Raw genomic sequence first — 16,967 nt, 5'->3', positions numbered from 1 at the left:
TTATTGGCAGCGACTTGAACTGCGGCTGGTGAGATGCTTGTCAGTAATGAATAAGGCTAAGTATTTGTTTGCTAACTGTGATGATTTAGCTCTCAATCAATTTTGTGCTGCAACCGGCTGTCGCTTTTAAGTGACTGACTTTCATTTGTGTGACTATCATCACTGAGAATCTTCGCTAAGGCAGCGGTCCTTTAAATACTATTAAAGCACAATAAATGGCATTAGAGATTTCTTTAAAACATGCTGTCGACAAGTGATATTATAAGAAAATCTAACAGAAAAACTAATAGCTTACGGCCCGGTACTTCAACTTCAAGGGCTCGATTATCAATCATATTTTCCAATGTATGTTTTGCTGTTACTATTTGTTTCATATAATAAAGTGTTCATTTAACATTACAACATACAAAAAACCCTGGTCAAAAGCAGCGATAAGGAAGCGGAGCAACACTTTCCTCTCTGCAGTCACAATGTGGTCGCACTCAAGTGACATTACAACAGCCTGTGTTCATTTAGAACAAATTCTCAAAAGCTGTGGTTTATTTAAATACACTTCTTTAATTGCAGTGACATCATATTTACAAGGATTCTGTCATACAAAATTAAATTTTTGTCTGTGCTAATACCTAGAGGTATTCCGAAATATGATCAATTCTGTAAAATTGATAGTCAAATACTAGAAAACTATGTGACTGTGATATATACTGTGTGTATATGCCTATGATGTCCTTATAAAATAATGTACACTTTATACAGTTTAATATTGACTTCAATATTTTCTCTACCAAATCCTAAGAGAAATAAATACAGATACCTATAGAAGAAGTAAATTTATTGCAACTAAGCAGTTTAAGTCAACAGGGAATTGGAACTGTTATGAAACTAATGAAGTAATGACATAAGTCCTTTTATTAGACTATTAGACTAGGTGTCGATATGTGTCAGACCTTTCATGAAGTGTCTAAGATCTAGAGGTCACATAATGAGCAATTGTTTAGATTATATATCTATTGTTGAAGCTTATTATTATAAATGTTATTTATACCATGTAGGTGCATACATATACAAGATACACTTAATTAGTCTTGATACCATTACCTATATGGAGCTATAATCAAATGAAATTAGCTCCTTAGTACTTACCTCAGAAAGCTGGGTAATACTACAATTATTTCTTTAGCCGATAAGGATAAATACAAACTTAAACAACAGATAAAGTCCTTTATATATTGGTCACATTGTAATTAGTTTTAATGAACTTTGCTCATATAAATGGGTTGTTGTACCTATAACTACAAGTTATAGGTACCTATAACTACAAGTTATAGATATTTAAGTTTGGCTAATGAATATGGTTATGTGTGTATTTAAAGAGCTGAATAGATAAAAGTACCTATACTGAATTTCGTATATTTTAAAGAAATACAATGCCAATATATCACCTAGTGTGACATAATTTGGTGGCTAATTAAAATAAAGGGTTATAAATATATATTTTTTCCAGATATTTAATTACTTACGGTAATACTTACACCCGTGTGGAAATTATTAAATAAGCCTAATAGAATGAATTAGGTACATTAATTTTGTTCAGGTTATGGTGGTCTTTTTTATGTTTAAAGACCCTCTTTTCCGGTTTACCACACTGAGATACATCTGAGAGAAGACAACACAGCTATCGCAATTATTTATAAACCGGTGAAATGAAATACAGTATTTTTTATGTCTAGGAACATTAGCAGTGGTGTGAAAAGAGAAATTACAATATTCTACTTAAATGCTATATGTGCTTTAAGTGTCATAAGCTGATTGAGAGAAAATAATGTAAGATTTCAGATTTAACGCAAATTAAATTTGAAATTCTTACAACATTTTGGAAATCCATATACCTCACGAGTTATTGGTTATTATATAAATATCCTGGTGAAGTAACCCAGATGTTTTTTCTACATAAGTAGATGCTTTTGCAAAAAATATTTTATCTATGTTTTCCTTCCAACTGAAACGAAATCTAAGGTATTAAAATTTAGGAAAAGTAGAAGGCATCAAGGCACGGTCATTGTAACTACTCAGTTTACAAAATATTTACACGCATATGTACATATAATTGTATAAGATTTGCGCCCCAACTCTCATTTATAAAAACATATTTTATTAACTGGTTTCAAGTTTCAACAGCGGTTACCCCATTATCCATTATCCTGGTTACCCCAGTGTTATCCAGGAAGTGCCATCAGCCATCACTGAAGGAGAAGAGGAAGAGGAGAAAGGAGTACAGTACGGTGTAATCCCTTGCGCCCAACACCGTCAAGCACACACACACACACAGTACACACTTGAAATACTGGTGTATGTTATGTAAAAATAATTACATTAATTATTTTATGGCATCTGTTTCAGAAGTGCTTGCCGTTTTTAATAGCATTATGTAATGAGGGTATAGATGTGTAAATAATTGTAAATCTGCTCTTGTGCTTTTATTGGGGAATAGGCTCTCCTCAAATGATAGAATTGAACACTTTATGAAGAACGTTTTTTCGATTACACCAAACTCAACCTTAAAGTGTGACCTAGTACCCTTAATCGGTCTTAAATTATTTATTAACAATGTCACCAACTAATGAAAATCATTCATTACAGGATTAAGAAAAAGTAAAAAATTACGTTATCACTTTTATTAGCTGTTGTGATTGTACCTATACAACGTGCAAACCCTGTCCTTGAAAAAATATCAAACTTTACTGTTATTCTGATTGATAAATTTCAGCAACCCTTGCTATCCATAGCATTAATTTTTTCAGGGAAAACACTAATTTCAAATTGAATGAGGTGTAAAACATTGATTACCTGTATATATAAATAACGAACAATAATATTCGTGATGGTAGTTAACTTGTTAGTGATTATTTATTGCCCTCAGAATCATGAAAAAATCACTTCCCAAACGATTTGTAGAGGGATTACATAAGTCAACTCTTAAAGATTTGTATTGATATATTTTTATTTTCATCACCTATTTAACCTGTTATGTGTTGTGTCAACCGTAAATCGTTTAGGAGTTGGTGGAAGAAAAACATCAAGGTGGAGTGATTCTTGTAATGATTTTTCTCAATTTCATAATCATGGTTCCATCCAATAATTTTGGTAAATCCTTACTATGATAAATGAGAAAATAAGTGTTACTTAAAGGTGTAACCAACAATAACACACTGCCAAGAGTTGCTTATAGTTGTTGTATTCGCCAACAGATGCATCTCATGCTATCCTTTGATTTCTTTCCTATAATAATTAAGTTGTATGTGGTATTTGGTGGTATAAATGAAAATACTTACCTATTAATAAATAAGGATCAAATTATTTTTGTTTCAACTATCTATACTATACGATAGACAGTTTGATGAAATGATATCACTAGATCTCTAAATAATGTTGTAAACTAAATATACATACCTATATTTTGAAAATAGTTAATGATAACTAAAAAGGTACCTAATTTAAAATGAAATAATAAATCATTGTTAATCAATGATTTCATTGTTGTAATACAAAGCCAAAACAAACTTTGAATACTTATCTCTAAACATCTACAAGTTAAAATTATCATTGAAGAAGTTTGTGCAGCGTAATAATAATTGGAAATTAAACGAACTTACCTGTAAGTGAAGTTCATTTCAATTATATTAGCTGCACAAACTTCGAAATGATAACCCATCCCACCCAGTACCCACGTTGTCCTGAGACAACCAGGGATTCGTGTACCTATAATCCCTGTCAAAGTTATGGCAATATTGGCTTTGCTGAATTGGGGGCCAAGTTGTTCCATCTATTGGCATATTCACTGCCAGCGTGAGCTAAAAGCATAGCGGATACCATATGTTTTTTCCGCTTTGTAGCGATAAGTACCTAAGAATAGAGAATCCTAGCGGGCTACTGGCAGTGAAAGTGTTATGTCTTGGCTTGTTACTCTAAACTAAATGACATTGACAGTTGACAGCGCGGGAATCGTTCAACGTAGGAGTTATGTTCATAAATCAGATACATATTTTTAATTTTGGCTTTGCCTCTCTGTAACATTCATGGAACAGGCTACATGATAAAGCACGTACTACAAGTTAAAATTATCATTTCGAAGTTTGTGCAGCTAATATAATTGAAATGAACTTCACTTACAGGTAAGTTCGTTTAATTTCCAATTATGTTAGGTAAAGGATAGAAAAGCTCAGTACTGAAATGGAGTGACTCTAAATACTAATATATACCTAACTACATGGTAAAGGATAGAAAAGCTCAGTACTGAAATGGAGTGACTCTAAATACTAATATATACCTACCTACATCATCTAGATGATGGGTGAGGGCAAAGGTGGACAATGGACATCGAACTATAATAGCCAGACGCTATTTTGCAACGGAATTCCTTTAAATTTGAATACAGCTGCACAGTCATATCAAGTCATATCAATCAGTGACCGCGCGGTCACTGATTGATATGCCGCGGAGTATTTATGCCTAGCCGGCTTTTATTTGTGCTGTCAATATCGAATGGTACTCGTACCTAGAGTCTGGCTAATGAAAGTTGAGCCTGAGATAACGCGGGAATTTCAATAAAAACCGCACCTGGCAATAAAATTACTATGAAATTAAATGACAGCTTGAAACTGACAGCTTATTTGATAGGAAAAAAAGTTGCCATATAAAAAGTTTTAAATAAATCTCAGGTTCAACTTTCATTAGCCAGACTTCTACATGCGCGGATGTGCTTTTCCTGCGCCGGCAGTCCATTGTCGAATTTTATCACACCTGAATACATAACAGGAATTTAATCCTTTGACTGTGCAGCTGTATTCAAATTTAAAGGAATTCCGTTGCAAAATAGCGTCTGGCTATTATAGTTCGATGTCCATTGTCCACCTTTGCCCTCACCCATCATCTAGATGATGTAGGTAGGTATATATTAGTATTTAGAGTCACTCCATTTCAGTACTGAGCTTTTCTATCCTTTACCATGTAGTTAGGTATATATTAGTATTTAGAGTCACTCCATTTCAGTACTGAGCTTTTCTATCCTTTACCTAACATAATGGGTGATATTCTCAAAACATTCTAGGTTCACATCTTCTCAAATTCCGAGCAACAATACCTTACTCGCGATTGTGCAAGTCGCGAATCAGAAAACCCACGTGAACTTAGGCATAAATGCATGGTATGATTAGTATCAATTAAAAATATTTTTATATCAGTCCAAAATTGAACTATAGAAGGTTGCTGGCACTGCTAATACATAGGTACCTCTAGAATTAAAATGAACGATCGTAATTTACGGTATAGTTGGTACGTTGTTAGTTGTTACGTGTACCTACTACCTACCTATCTATGATACGATAATTTTGACGACACTTCAAATTAGGCAATGCGCCTTTTCAAGCATAAGGAAGGTATAAAATTATGGTGCAGCTGGCTCTTTTGTTTATAGTTTACGACTTTTTGGAAGGGACACTAATACTCAACGATCTTGACTTCTAACAACGCTCGGAGGAAAGCACATCCGCGCATGTAGAAGTCTGGCTAATGAAAGTTGAACCTGAGATTTATTTAAAACTTTTTATATGGCAACTTTTTTTCCTATCAAATAAGCTGTCAGTTTCAAGCTGTCATTTAATTTCATAGTAATTTTATTGCCAGGTGCGGTTTTTATTGAAATTCCCGCGTTATCTCAGGCTCAACTTTCATTAGCCAGACTCTAGGTACGAGTACCATTCGATATTGACAGCACAAATAAAAGCCGGCTAGGCATAAATACTCCGCGGCATATCAATCAGTGACCGCGCGGTTACTCTGACCCCTGGCTGGAGAAAGTCACTGGAGCCGAGGTGGAACCCGTCCGGCGGGTGCGATGGCACACATTTGTCGCGAGTCCCGATTCCCACCGCTGTGTACTTTGTACTACTATCACAAACAGGGTATTGTTCTTTTATGTGGCTCAGTAGGTTCAATTCGGCAGTGCAATTAGTAATAAAATAAATAATAAAATAAATATTATAGGACATTTTTCCACGGTAAGCTCAAGAAATCTTGTATTGTGGGTGTACTCAGACAACGATGTATATAATATACAAATACTTAAATACATAGAAAACAACCATGACTCAGAAACAAAATAAATATCTGTGCTCATCACACAAATAAATGCCCTTACCGGGATTTGAACCCAGGTGTGTTAAGAAGATATCATTTCAAGTGAAGAATTCATTTTAGATCAATTAACACTAAAACTTTGAAAACCTAAAATTGCAAAGTTCACTAAACATACGTTGATAAAACGCCTAAAATAAATAGGTTTGTTTGAATAATGTTTCTTGTGTAAGTAGGTAAGTAATCTGTATTTTTCGCAGATCTAAGGTAACGACGTGCTTGAGAGAGGTACCTACTCGTACTTCTCCTTTAAAAGCTGCCCTTTACTCTAAGTGAAGTGTCTTTAACTATTATATATTTTTATTTTTTAAAGAACTTATAGTAACGGCACCAGTCATGGGACATTTAAGAGGAAATTTGGAGTATTTGTGATATTTCCCTGATACATGTAAAAGTTCTACCGCTTAGCTTGTTAAAAGATGAATATCCTATCCTTCTTTCATGTTTCAGGCGTGTTGTATCAAAGATACTGCAGTTAGTTTCCACATAATTAATAAATTAAAAGTATGTTTTTTTTCTCCAGTCATGGACACCAAAGCTCCAGTAATGGAACCCCGGTAATGGACGTGGATCCAGTAATGGGCCCCCTATAATGGGCATACCCTATCAGTATAAGATATTGGAATAGGGAATAAGTTTTTGGCAAAAAACTAGTTATTAGTCATTTTTGTCACCCGATTGCATTGTCATCCGATTTGCATACGTATCCAAAATTTCAACTCAATCGGAAATCCGAAAGTGGCTCAAATGCCATTTCCAAGATTTGAACCACACTAACTAATACAGGGTGGATTTTCTTTTTGGGTCAGTGAGGGCAGCTACCAGATCCCGTGCTGCTACGAAAAACGGTCTTAGAAGACCTTCCCTCGATTTCAAATTAATGAAGATTGGCTTTTACAGATTTTGGAAAAAACATACAGGGTGCGAGGAAAAGGTAATTTTTGACAAACTTTTTTTTTGATGCCAATCGATCCCATTCCTATTGAGGATCAAAAGCTTGTATGGAACAAAAAAAAATCCGGCTAGAAAAGCCACAAATCGAGGAAAACATTTCCCATACAATTTGTATGAAAATGAAAACTTATATTTTTCACATGCTATTTTTGTATGCCAATCGATTCCATTCCTATTAGTGTCCGACCGAAACATGTTTTTTTGCCGAAACCGAAACCGAAACCGAAGGTTCGGCTTTGGCCCCAGTTTCGGCCGAAACCGAAACCGAAACCGAACCTTTTGTAGACTTGTGAAAATCGTTGAAAATATGTCACTAAACCGCTTTTTAGAGAAGAGGCCAATTCATAGAAATTACCTTATTTACGATTTTCGTAGGAAGGTTTATACCGGATTGGATTAAAGCAAAGGGGGTGCAGTACTTAAAAAAAATTCATCAGAGTGATGTTATTATGACGCCTCTTTTTCATGATCTTATCCTAGAGAATACGCTTTTGATTTTAGACAAAAGTTATTCCTTAAACATACTTATTTTAGCGTATTCTCTACGATAACACAATAAAAAATAGGTGTTATAATGACACAACATTCATCGAAATTTTTACTGTCCTAGATTGTCCCAACTTTCCGGTCAAATATCTTGGCAATTTTCGATTTTAGAGAATAGTTTTTCCTACAAAACATGCTTATTTTAGCGTTTTGATTAAATTTTTTTAAAGTTTTTTACGATTCCTATACATTTTGCACTTTTGGTCAAAAAATCTGACTTTTTTGTGCACCCCCTTTAGGCCGACCGAAAACATCCAAAAATTACACATTGCAGAGTTGATTAAGAACTGCTCTACACTGATAACTACTGAATGGATTATTCTAAAATACATACCAAGTGAAGTGACTGTGAATATCCTCTATATAATGTTCAAAAATAATTAGCCAGAAATATTAAAAAAATAAGAGAAATAGGTACATCAATTAGAATAACAGTATAATTTACTGTTATGGGAAACTTCTAAAATACATTTTTTTTACTGTAAACATACCAAGTGAGGTATTAAATGATTTATGAGTAAATTACAAATAAATATATAATATAACATACTATACCATTTCCACTATTTGGGCGTTTAAAATATATTTGTAATCAGCTGACAAAGCACTTTCTTTTCATACCCCACATGGTATGTTTTCAGTAAAAAAAATAGTATTTAGTAGTCTACTGTAACAGTTTATATTATTATTCAACTTGATGTACTTTTCTTATTTTTGGATATATTTGGTTAATTATTTTTAGACATAGTATAGAGAATAGTCGCAGTCATTTTGTATAAAAGTTGGACTAATCCATTCAGCCATTTTCAATTTAGAGCAGTTCCAATCCAACTCTGGATTGTCCAAATTTTGAAAGTATTCTAATAATTTGTTAGACCAAGTGGTGAACATGTTAAACTATGTTGTGTATTTGGAACCTACTCACTAAGCCCTTTCATTTGGTACCACACATGGTATGTTTAAAAGAAAAAAGTTTACAACTTTGTACTGCTGACTTTATGACGTCATATAAACTTATTCCACCACTTTATGAAGCGACAACATGCATTTTGATAATCAGTACCATGCTGATTCCAACAATACCACTTGTTGGTACGAGTATAAACCTTTTTAGTCCTACGAAAGTTGCTATTCTTCAACTTGGCCACTCCACTAGTACACATACACATTAAGACTGCGTCGCCCGTCCAGTGGCGCCTTGATTAGGGGAATTTTATAATAAAGCAATTAATTTATGTATACATTAATCAGCATATTAATATTGTTGTCCTACTTGTTCCCCAACTTTTGATCTTTGTCACATGTTTAGTTTCATAGTACGAAGTACCATTTCGTAAGTTTCGGCCCGGCCGAAAGGTTCGGCCGTTTTTTGGCCGAAACCGAAACTACAGCCGAAACATGATTTTTTGGCCGAAACTGGCCGAAACCGAAACCGAAACCGAACCTTCGGTCGGACACTAATTCCTATCCAGTATCAATAGTTTTTTTGGGGTCAATGGAAAAAGTTTTTATTAATTTGTGGCTTTTTAGTACATTATCGTAAGTTGACCCCAAAGAAACTATTGATACTAGATAAGAATGGAATCAATTGTCATAGAAAAATAGCATGTGAAAAATAAAAGTTTTGATTTTCATACAAATTGTATGGGAAAAGTTTTCCTCGATTTGTGGCTTTTCTAGCCGGAATTTTTTTTTAGCTCCATACAAGCTTTTGATCCTCAATAGGAATGGGATCGATTGGCATCAAAAAAAAGATTGTCAAAAATTACCTTTTTCTCGCACCCTGTATGTTTTTTCCAAAATCTGTAAAAGCCAATCTTCATTAATTTGAAATCGAGGGAAGGTTTTCTAAGACCGTTTTCTCGTCGCAGCACGGGATCTGGTAGCTGCCCTCACTGACCCAAAAAGAAAATCCACCCTGTATACAAACTAACAGGGCAAGTTAAATAAAATTTTGTAAAAACGATATTAATTTATCCGAAGTCCGAGAAGACCTCCTGACATAGTTCGTACGAGTAACTACATTATACTTCTGTATTGTTTAAACATGAAATTACGCCATGGCAAGCATCATTATGTAAATTATCCCATCATAGGAGGTATGCAGTTTTACAGCTCCTATAATGGGATTGGGCAAAATACTACTATTTTTTATACATCTCCAGAGTCACAACATAATGTGTTGTATACCTTATCTCATGGTAAATGCAATTAACAAAACACATTCTAGTTTACACCAAGTAATAATTAATTACAATTTAATATATGAACTCACCTCTCTTAGCGAAGTTGTTAAGAATTCTTACTGGTTATTTTTTCCAGTGACACGACAACTTTTGGGTTGGCGCCAATTTCTTAAAAATTAACCGAAATTAATAAAAAGTCAAACTTAAACAGCTCTATGACTCTTATTTATGGTAAAATATTGCCAGTGTTTATAAACTACTTTTACATACTTATTTTAGAGGATTTGTGGTTTTATGTCCCATTACCGGTTCCACGTCCATTATAGGGTCCATTACGTTATCGCTTTTTATCCAAAAATCAACAACAAGCAAAACTTAATTAAATAAGTTGTGTTTACTCGTGTTTATAGAATTATCCAAATACCTTTCGGTTGGATTAAGTGCGCCATTCATTAATTATGCTGGCCCTAACCCAATTAAAAATGTTTTACGTTTTCACCATGTCTGCTTGCCTGCATATTAATTTACGGCAGCATGATTTATTTACTTCCAATGTACGTGCACCGGATATTAAATAAGTAAGTACATAACATAACGTGAACGACGCGACGAACTAGTGCCGAGGTAAACATGCTGAAAATTCAAGCTGGTTAACGGTGGCTTTTAACTTCAGTTTGAAGCCTTATTTATAAGTAACTAGAAGTTGGACTTGACTTGACCGGCGATTTTTCAGCGAGCAGAAAGCTGGTGGCCTAAAACGTGACTCGCCGAAGGAAGAAAGTCTTTTTAAGTTACTTCCGAATGACAAGGATTTTCCAATTTGATAAAGATTTCATCTTTTTTTGATACGAACACGTGTCATTTGGCATCTCACGCGTACCAACAAGTGCGAGCGAGATGGCTAATAATGAGACAACTGATTGCATTTCGCGACCAATATGAGAACCTTAACAAATTGTTAAAACAGAATCGGGCCCAAAGCTCTAAACAGGTTATATTAGATAATTTTGTGCATTTCATTTTCGGAAAACGTGTCGTATCAGATCGAAAAGGAGTTTATTCGTTACAAGCCATTCCACAGTTGACATACGTAGGATGGACACAGCGGATAAACCTTGTGGTATATTTTATTGGTGTTATTCATAAACGGTTGCTATCATAATCAGTTGATGATCGTCGTTTGTCCCTGTCTTTATGTCAAAGAGAGGGACAAACGACGATCATCAGCTGATTAACTTGGCAGATTTTATGAATAACGGTAAATCTTTTGCTTACAAGATTTAAAGTATGTAACTCACCATGGCGGAAACTCCTTGGTCTCCTCAAGCCCGGACGGCGTGGCCAGGGTGTCCGCGTCACCCTCGGACCTGCCTCCCGGGTGCTCGGGTATCACTCGCTCGATCGTCGTCACCTCCTCGATATCCGAGTCGATCCCCTGAGCGAAGTCCATGTAGAACGACTCTCGCGAGTCACTCGAGCCTCGCCGCAGCTTGAGAGACAAATCTGGCGAGCTGTCATCCATCTTTGCGGCACTATTTCATGTCACTAGTAAAACTTGTATTTCATAGTTTATGGTAAGGTCCATATTATATCTTGTTCATCCATTTTGGAGAGCGGGATTTAAGATATTAACCCATTGTGTTACACTCGAATCTGAATTGAAATTAATTTGAGTTTAAGTGTCAATGGAATCTTTGTTTTTGAGCATTATTGAAGAAAATGAAAATGAAAATATAATAGTAGCGGGTATTATTTGATTTTTCGCTTCACTCTGTCTATTTTTAGTGTGTCTAAGGACTACCTACCTGTCCTACCTATATATATGCCCAATGGAAATAGACAAAAAACAAACCAAATCAAATCATGAGAAGGATATCGAGGAATTAATAGAAGTGTAAAGAACAGGTGTAAGGGGGATTAAAGCAGACACGAAACTCGTCATTCAGTAAACGATTAGTTAAAGTAAGTATGTACTTTAAAGTACCGACACAAACATTTAACGAGCGTATAAAACGCATCCGACCTGTTAACAAAAAGCGGTCCGGCCAGGAACAATGAGATGGCCATTTATCTTCAGCACAAAAAGAGTGAATCGACGTAAAGGAACAATGACCTGTCCATTCGTAGCTTAACCTTCCCTAAAATCGACGCGGCTTCCTGTGGCGTTAATAGCTCACACGAACACACACAGACATGCATACACGCACATGCAAGTGCGCTCTTAGACAGAGTGACTCGTAGCGATTACCGAATCCAAGTAACAAGTTACCTATGTATTCACATTGCGTAGGTATTTGGAGACTTCAATGTCAGCCAACAAATATATGAGCTGTGTATTATAATTAATCATTGTTATTATAACTACAATCCATCATAAATAAAATAATATATTCAAAACACAGTTGGTAACAAACAAATATTTGTTCCTTAAAAGCAACACCTATCTCATATAAATTAACCAACCGTCCTTCCAACCGGATAAGTGGATAAACTGCACTTTACAGTGCTGTATTTTCACTTGTATAATATTGTACTTACCTATACTAAAACGTATACAAGAATCTAATAAGAAGTGACAACAACAAATTATAAACCTACGATGTATTAGCAAATGAATAATTATGAAATATCCACAGGACCATCCAGAAACACAAAGGACATGAATATTAAAACCACATTCACCGGCGATATTAATCGCCGGTCTCCCTGGAACAACAATAATGCCCAAGAACAAACATGCTAATTTACACACGTCGCACAATCCGATTCGTATGCTAGGCACGCACAGCGTATTGACACGGAACACTCACACAGGGGTAGTATCGTAGTAAGCACGTGCGTTACGAGCGCGTCAGGGTCAGGCGGAGCTGGCGCCCTCCCGCGGCTAAAGTTGGCGCGCGATTGCGGCCGCCAGCCGCGGCGCGCGAGCGGGAAGGGTGGGGGATGCACCCTCCGGGATCAATCTAACCTGCTCCGCTCCCGGTCGACACTCCGTGCCGCGACATTTGGGAAGCATCGATAGATTTATCACAAAAGATCCCACGCTCAGTCGGATCATATTTTCTTTTAATAAAATGTTAGTTCATTTTTAAATAATTTACTTTTAAACTTCCTTTGTTTCAAAATCGAACTCGACCGAGCTTCGACGAGACTTAACGAAGAAGCAGATTCGACTTGTTTCAATGACACCTTGTGAAATTATTTGAAAAACTGAGCCATGTCTCCGGTGGATTTAGAACTTTGCTACATGTTATTCGCTGAATGCTCTGTTATTATACTTTTTATAACCCAACTACTGAGATGAATGTTTGACTGGCTGTATTGAGATGACAGGTGACACGCGCACATTGCTAGACTTTAACTACCTAAATGCACCCGATTAATTGAACTGGAATTACATTTTTATTTTTATTTGAAGTCAATATTGTTCATGCAATAGTTGAACTGAACTTGAAGCTTCTTCATTAGAGAGAAAAACATGAATGACAAGAAACTACCAGGAAATTCGAAAAATTGTAGGCCTCACTTGCTCCCTACGCCCCGTCTGGTGCGACGCACACCTCATTTCCTCATCTCGAAATTCCTTAAAGTTCGTACACGAACTGCAGTTCTATTACTTACCTACCTATCCGAATATGATCTATGTTTCAAAGGGCCACTTGCACCACTCCCACTAACCCGGGGTTAAACCGTTAACCCAGTGTTAGATTGTACTGGTAACATGGTCTCCGGGTTTAATTGGTTAAGCCCGGGTTAGTGAATGGCGCAAGTGGCCCTTAGAGTTTTAACAATATTATGAAACGAATGGCTGTACCCGAAGTAGGCATATAATATATCAAGACTTGCCACAAATAGTTTTTATTAAGTCAATTTTATATACCCCCTTGTTTCTTTATCAAAAATCATTATAGAATTGAAAAATGTGCTTTTTCTGGACTATTTTAACATGGTTGTCGGATGTTAGAAATGAAACATTGGTGTAGTGATAACCTATACAAGTTTATAACATATTTTTACAATGTAAACAAGTCATTTTTACTTATAACATATACTTCATATCACAATACTTTATAGTCTATTCAAACATAATTATACAATTTGGAATAAAATAGTTCGGATATAAAAAATTAAACAGCGCAGACTTATTCACAAGCTCACAGCACTAATCCATACATATTTATAGTAAATATAATTTATTATAGGTCTACTACTTAACCCAGCCGATTTATAGGTTCATCTGTAATGCTAATGACAGTTTTGAATGATTCACGGTTAGTTTCACTAGACTTATATCGACCGGGATATGAACCGTAATTACCTTTTGTATTGTTTTCGAGCTCCCGATATTTCGACGCAGTTACAAAAGTGGGTTAGTTCGAAAACAATACAAAAGGTAATCACGGTTCATATCCCGGTCGATATAAGTCTAGTAATCTGTAGTGGTTCCATAGTAAAGTTTGGGCCTAAGTCAATTTAAGTGTTACATTTTTATTCACTTACTTCTTTCTTACCACTTTGAACGCCATGCCTATACGCGCCAAGCATAACGCGTCATCGTAAAAACCATTGCAATGCATGAAAGTTAATATGACATTGTAACCGTGTGCGTCTGTGGCCGTCTTTAGCGGACGAAGGGTTAAGTATCTTGTTACGTACCTGCTCAGTTAAGTGGTAGATCTATATCTTATTTTATGTACCGATATGCATAACTATTTATTGTTTATCTATGAGGGTTTATGACTATTTTACAAGCAAAATTAATTTGGCTTTATTTTCACGTACCTATGCTTTTTTATAGTTTTTACAGCTTTATGAAGGTTATTTTTACCGTAAGGGTTAGCCGATATTGAAAGGCAGCGTTTGGCTGCTATTGTTAACGGATGTCTATCAAAGATGTCGTGTATTATTCAATTATTGATGCCAATTCATGACGAAATGATTACAAGTTACACAATTGCTAAAAATCTGCACATGGTACCTTCAAACTCGACATTACATACACCACAGTGGCTATCCTTTCCCTAAGTTAGGCCTATCGCACACGTACCACTAAGAGAAGCGGGCATTTGAACGAAATCATGGTGTTTCTAATAAAAGGATTGGCTAGCCATCCACCATGCGTGAACCTTATCTCGGTGCAATAAGGTTCACTAATGGGCAGTGTGTGTCGACGACAGGAACTCTCACTCAGCTTTTTATCCCGTTTCAACATCGATAAACCTCATTAGGAAACCTTTTATAAAACAAATATATAGATAAGGTGCATATATTAGCTATATTCTGTTGGAGTAAGTATATATCTTTGGATCTACGTTTTATATGAATATTAACCCTTTAAAAGTACGACTACTGTACCGGCGTACAAGTTATGTTGTCATGTCTTTTCATCGCTAACAAAGAAATTGCGACTTACATACATTGGAAAACGGTTCAATTTTAAGCGGCATCATGCCCAAATGTAATTTGGCGAATATTTAGTAGTAAAGTGTTTGAAATTTTTTCAACGTGACAGTGGCGACACGGCACAGGTTCCAAACATTATAAGCAAAATTTAAATCACACATTGGCCTAAATACTATTACACGTTTACATGGAGCAAATTATCTACTGAAAATAATATTTAAATTTTGCATAACTTACTTGCTCGTGTTTTTACTTCAGTATGAATCAATTTGACAGTGCAGTGATTTATGTAAAAAAAATAAAAAATACCTACGTCTAACTAGTATATCAATACGCATCACATCGTTAAAACTGTTGTTACTTTCATCCAGCTAGTTTTTTTTAGATTATCTTCACAGAACACTCGATAGAATCTGTGAAATCTTTATACATTTTTAGTTTTTACGAGTTCGTGGTATGAATTTACGTCGCAAAATTGTCTTAGGTGCCCAGTTCAAATTGTCTAAGTACCTAGTTTTTTGGTGCAATATACGCAGTTTAAATGACGCACCATTTCTGATCTTAATACGTTTTTAAAAACAGCTAGATCAAGTAGGTAGGTACTTTTGTTTTTTAATGTGAACGCAAAAGACAGGCAAAAATAATTCACACATCAAATTGGTCATTTAAATAATCATCAATTCATCACATTTACCAAAAGAATAATGAATAATATAAGCGTATAGATGCGTCGTTTCCTACGATAGTGTTTATCCAGGTGTCATAAAACTTTTAGACCAAGAACGGCTTTTGAAATATGCCATTGTTACTACATATTTATAAATATACAAAATATTTTTTTGTGTGACTGCGGCTTTTTTAATGAGTGTTTGCTAATTTAAAAGCCGCGTTTAATTATTTTTGAAAAGTGACTTCATCAATTAAAGTGCAAAACTTTTTTAGTTGCAGTAATAGAGCAATGATCTATTGTGAATACTCTATTTATTTAATTACTTAGAATAAAAGAAAAATTTGCTTATTTTTTTGCTACAAAACTTAATACCAATATAACAATGAAGCTTTCATGTTATTCAATGACGATGTTTAAGTGTCTGTAGTTACTTACAGAGTGATCCAGAGCAAAGATATATATATAATTCTATTTTTTTTTATAATTCGTAGTACCTAGTGTCGAGATTGTTATGATACTTTCTATAATGGTTCGAATTAAATATATACCCTTATCGACATGCATTAGGCTTCGTCGAAAGGCTAAATATGTACATACATAATAATACTGTAACTAATAGTACTGCAAACAAGCATTTCATTTAAATATAACCTTGGAGTGTAACCCAGTAAGAATTTTGAAACACGATAACCGAGGTAATAATTCCATTGCAATCCATTTAACGAATAGGAAATGCAAACCGGTAAATGTGTAAACTGAAATTACTAGTAATCTGGTAAATTTGTTAAATTACCATAGCGTTTCATGCAAACAATTATACGTTTGAAAGACTAGTACGATCCGGTTTGTTTTTTTTTTTTTAATTACTTATATTAACACGGAATAAAGCCTTCATCATCTATCAACAGGGAATTGGACTGGCAACTTTTACTATTGTGAGGTCAAAACCATTGGTACGTTGGATTTAGGACAATAAGAATGAGAAAGCCGCAATACACGTCGTTAGAAACCGGCCG

At 35.1% G+C, this 16,967-nt stretch overlaps 1 protein-coding gene across 1 annotated transcript in view; it reads right to left on the bottom strand.

Annotated features, from left to right (window-relative positions):
* Positions 1-11,529, bottom strand: part of LOC134662495 (proton channel OtopLc-like) — an 87,073-nt gene extending 75,544 nt beyond the window's left edge. The window contains exon 1 of the mRNA XM_063518741.1: positions 11,177-11,529. Within this exon, the coding sequence (XP_063374811.1) occupies positions 11,177-11,400 (224 nt within the window). The 5' untranslated portion in view covers positions 11,401-11,529. The remainder of the gene's footprint in view (positions 1-11,176) is intronic.
* Between the last annotated feature and the right edge of the window lie 5,438 nt (positions 11,530-16,967).

The sequence above is a fragment of the Cydia amplana genome, chromosome 3 (genome assembly GCF_948474715.1).
Source record: "Cydia amplana chromosome 3, ilCydAmpl1.1, whole genome shotgun sequence".
Taxonomy (NCBI): domain Eukaryota; kingdom Metazoa; phylum Arthropoda; class Insecta; order Lepidoptera; family Tortricidae; genus Cydia; species Cydia amplana.
This window is presented reverse-complemented; position numbering and strand designations above follow the sequence as displayed.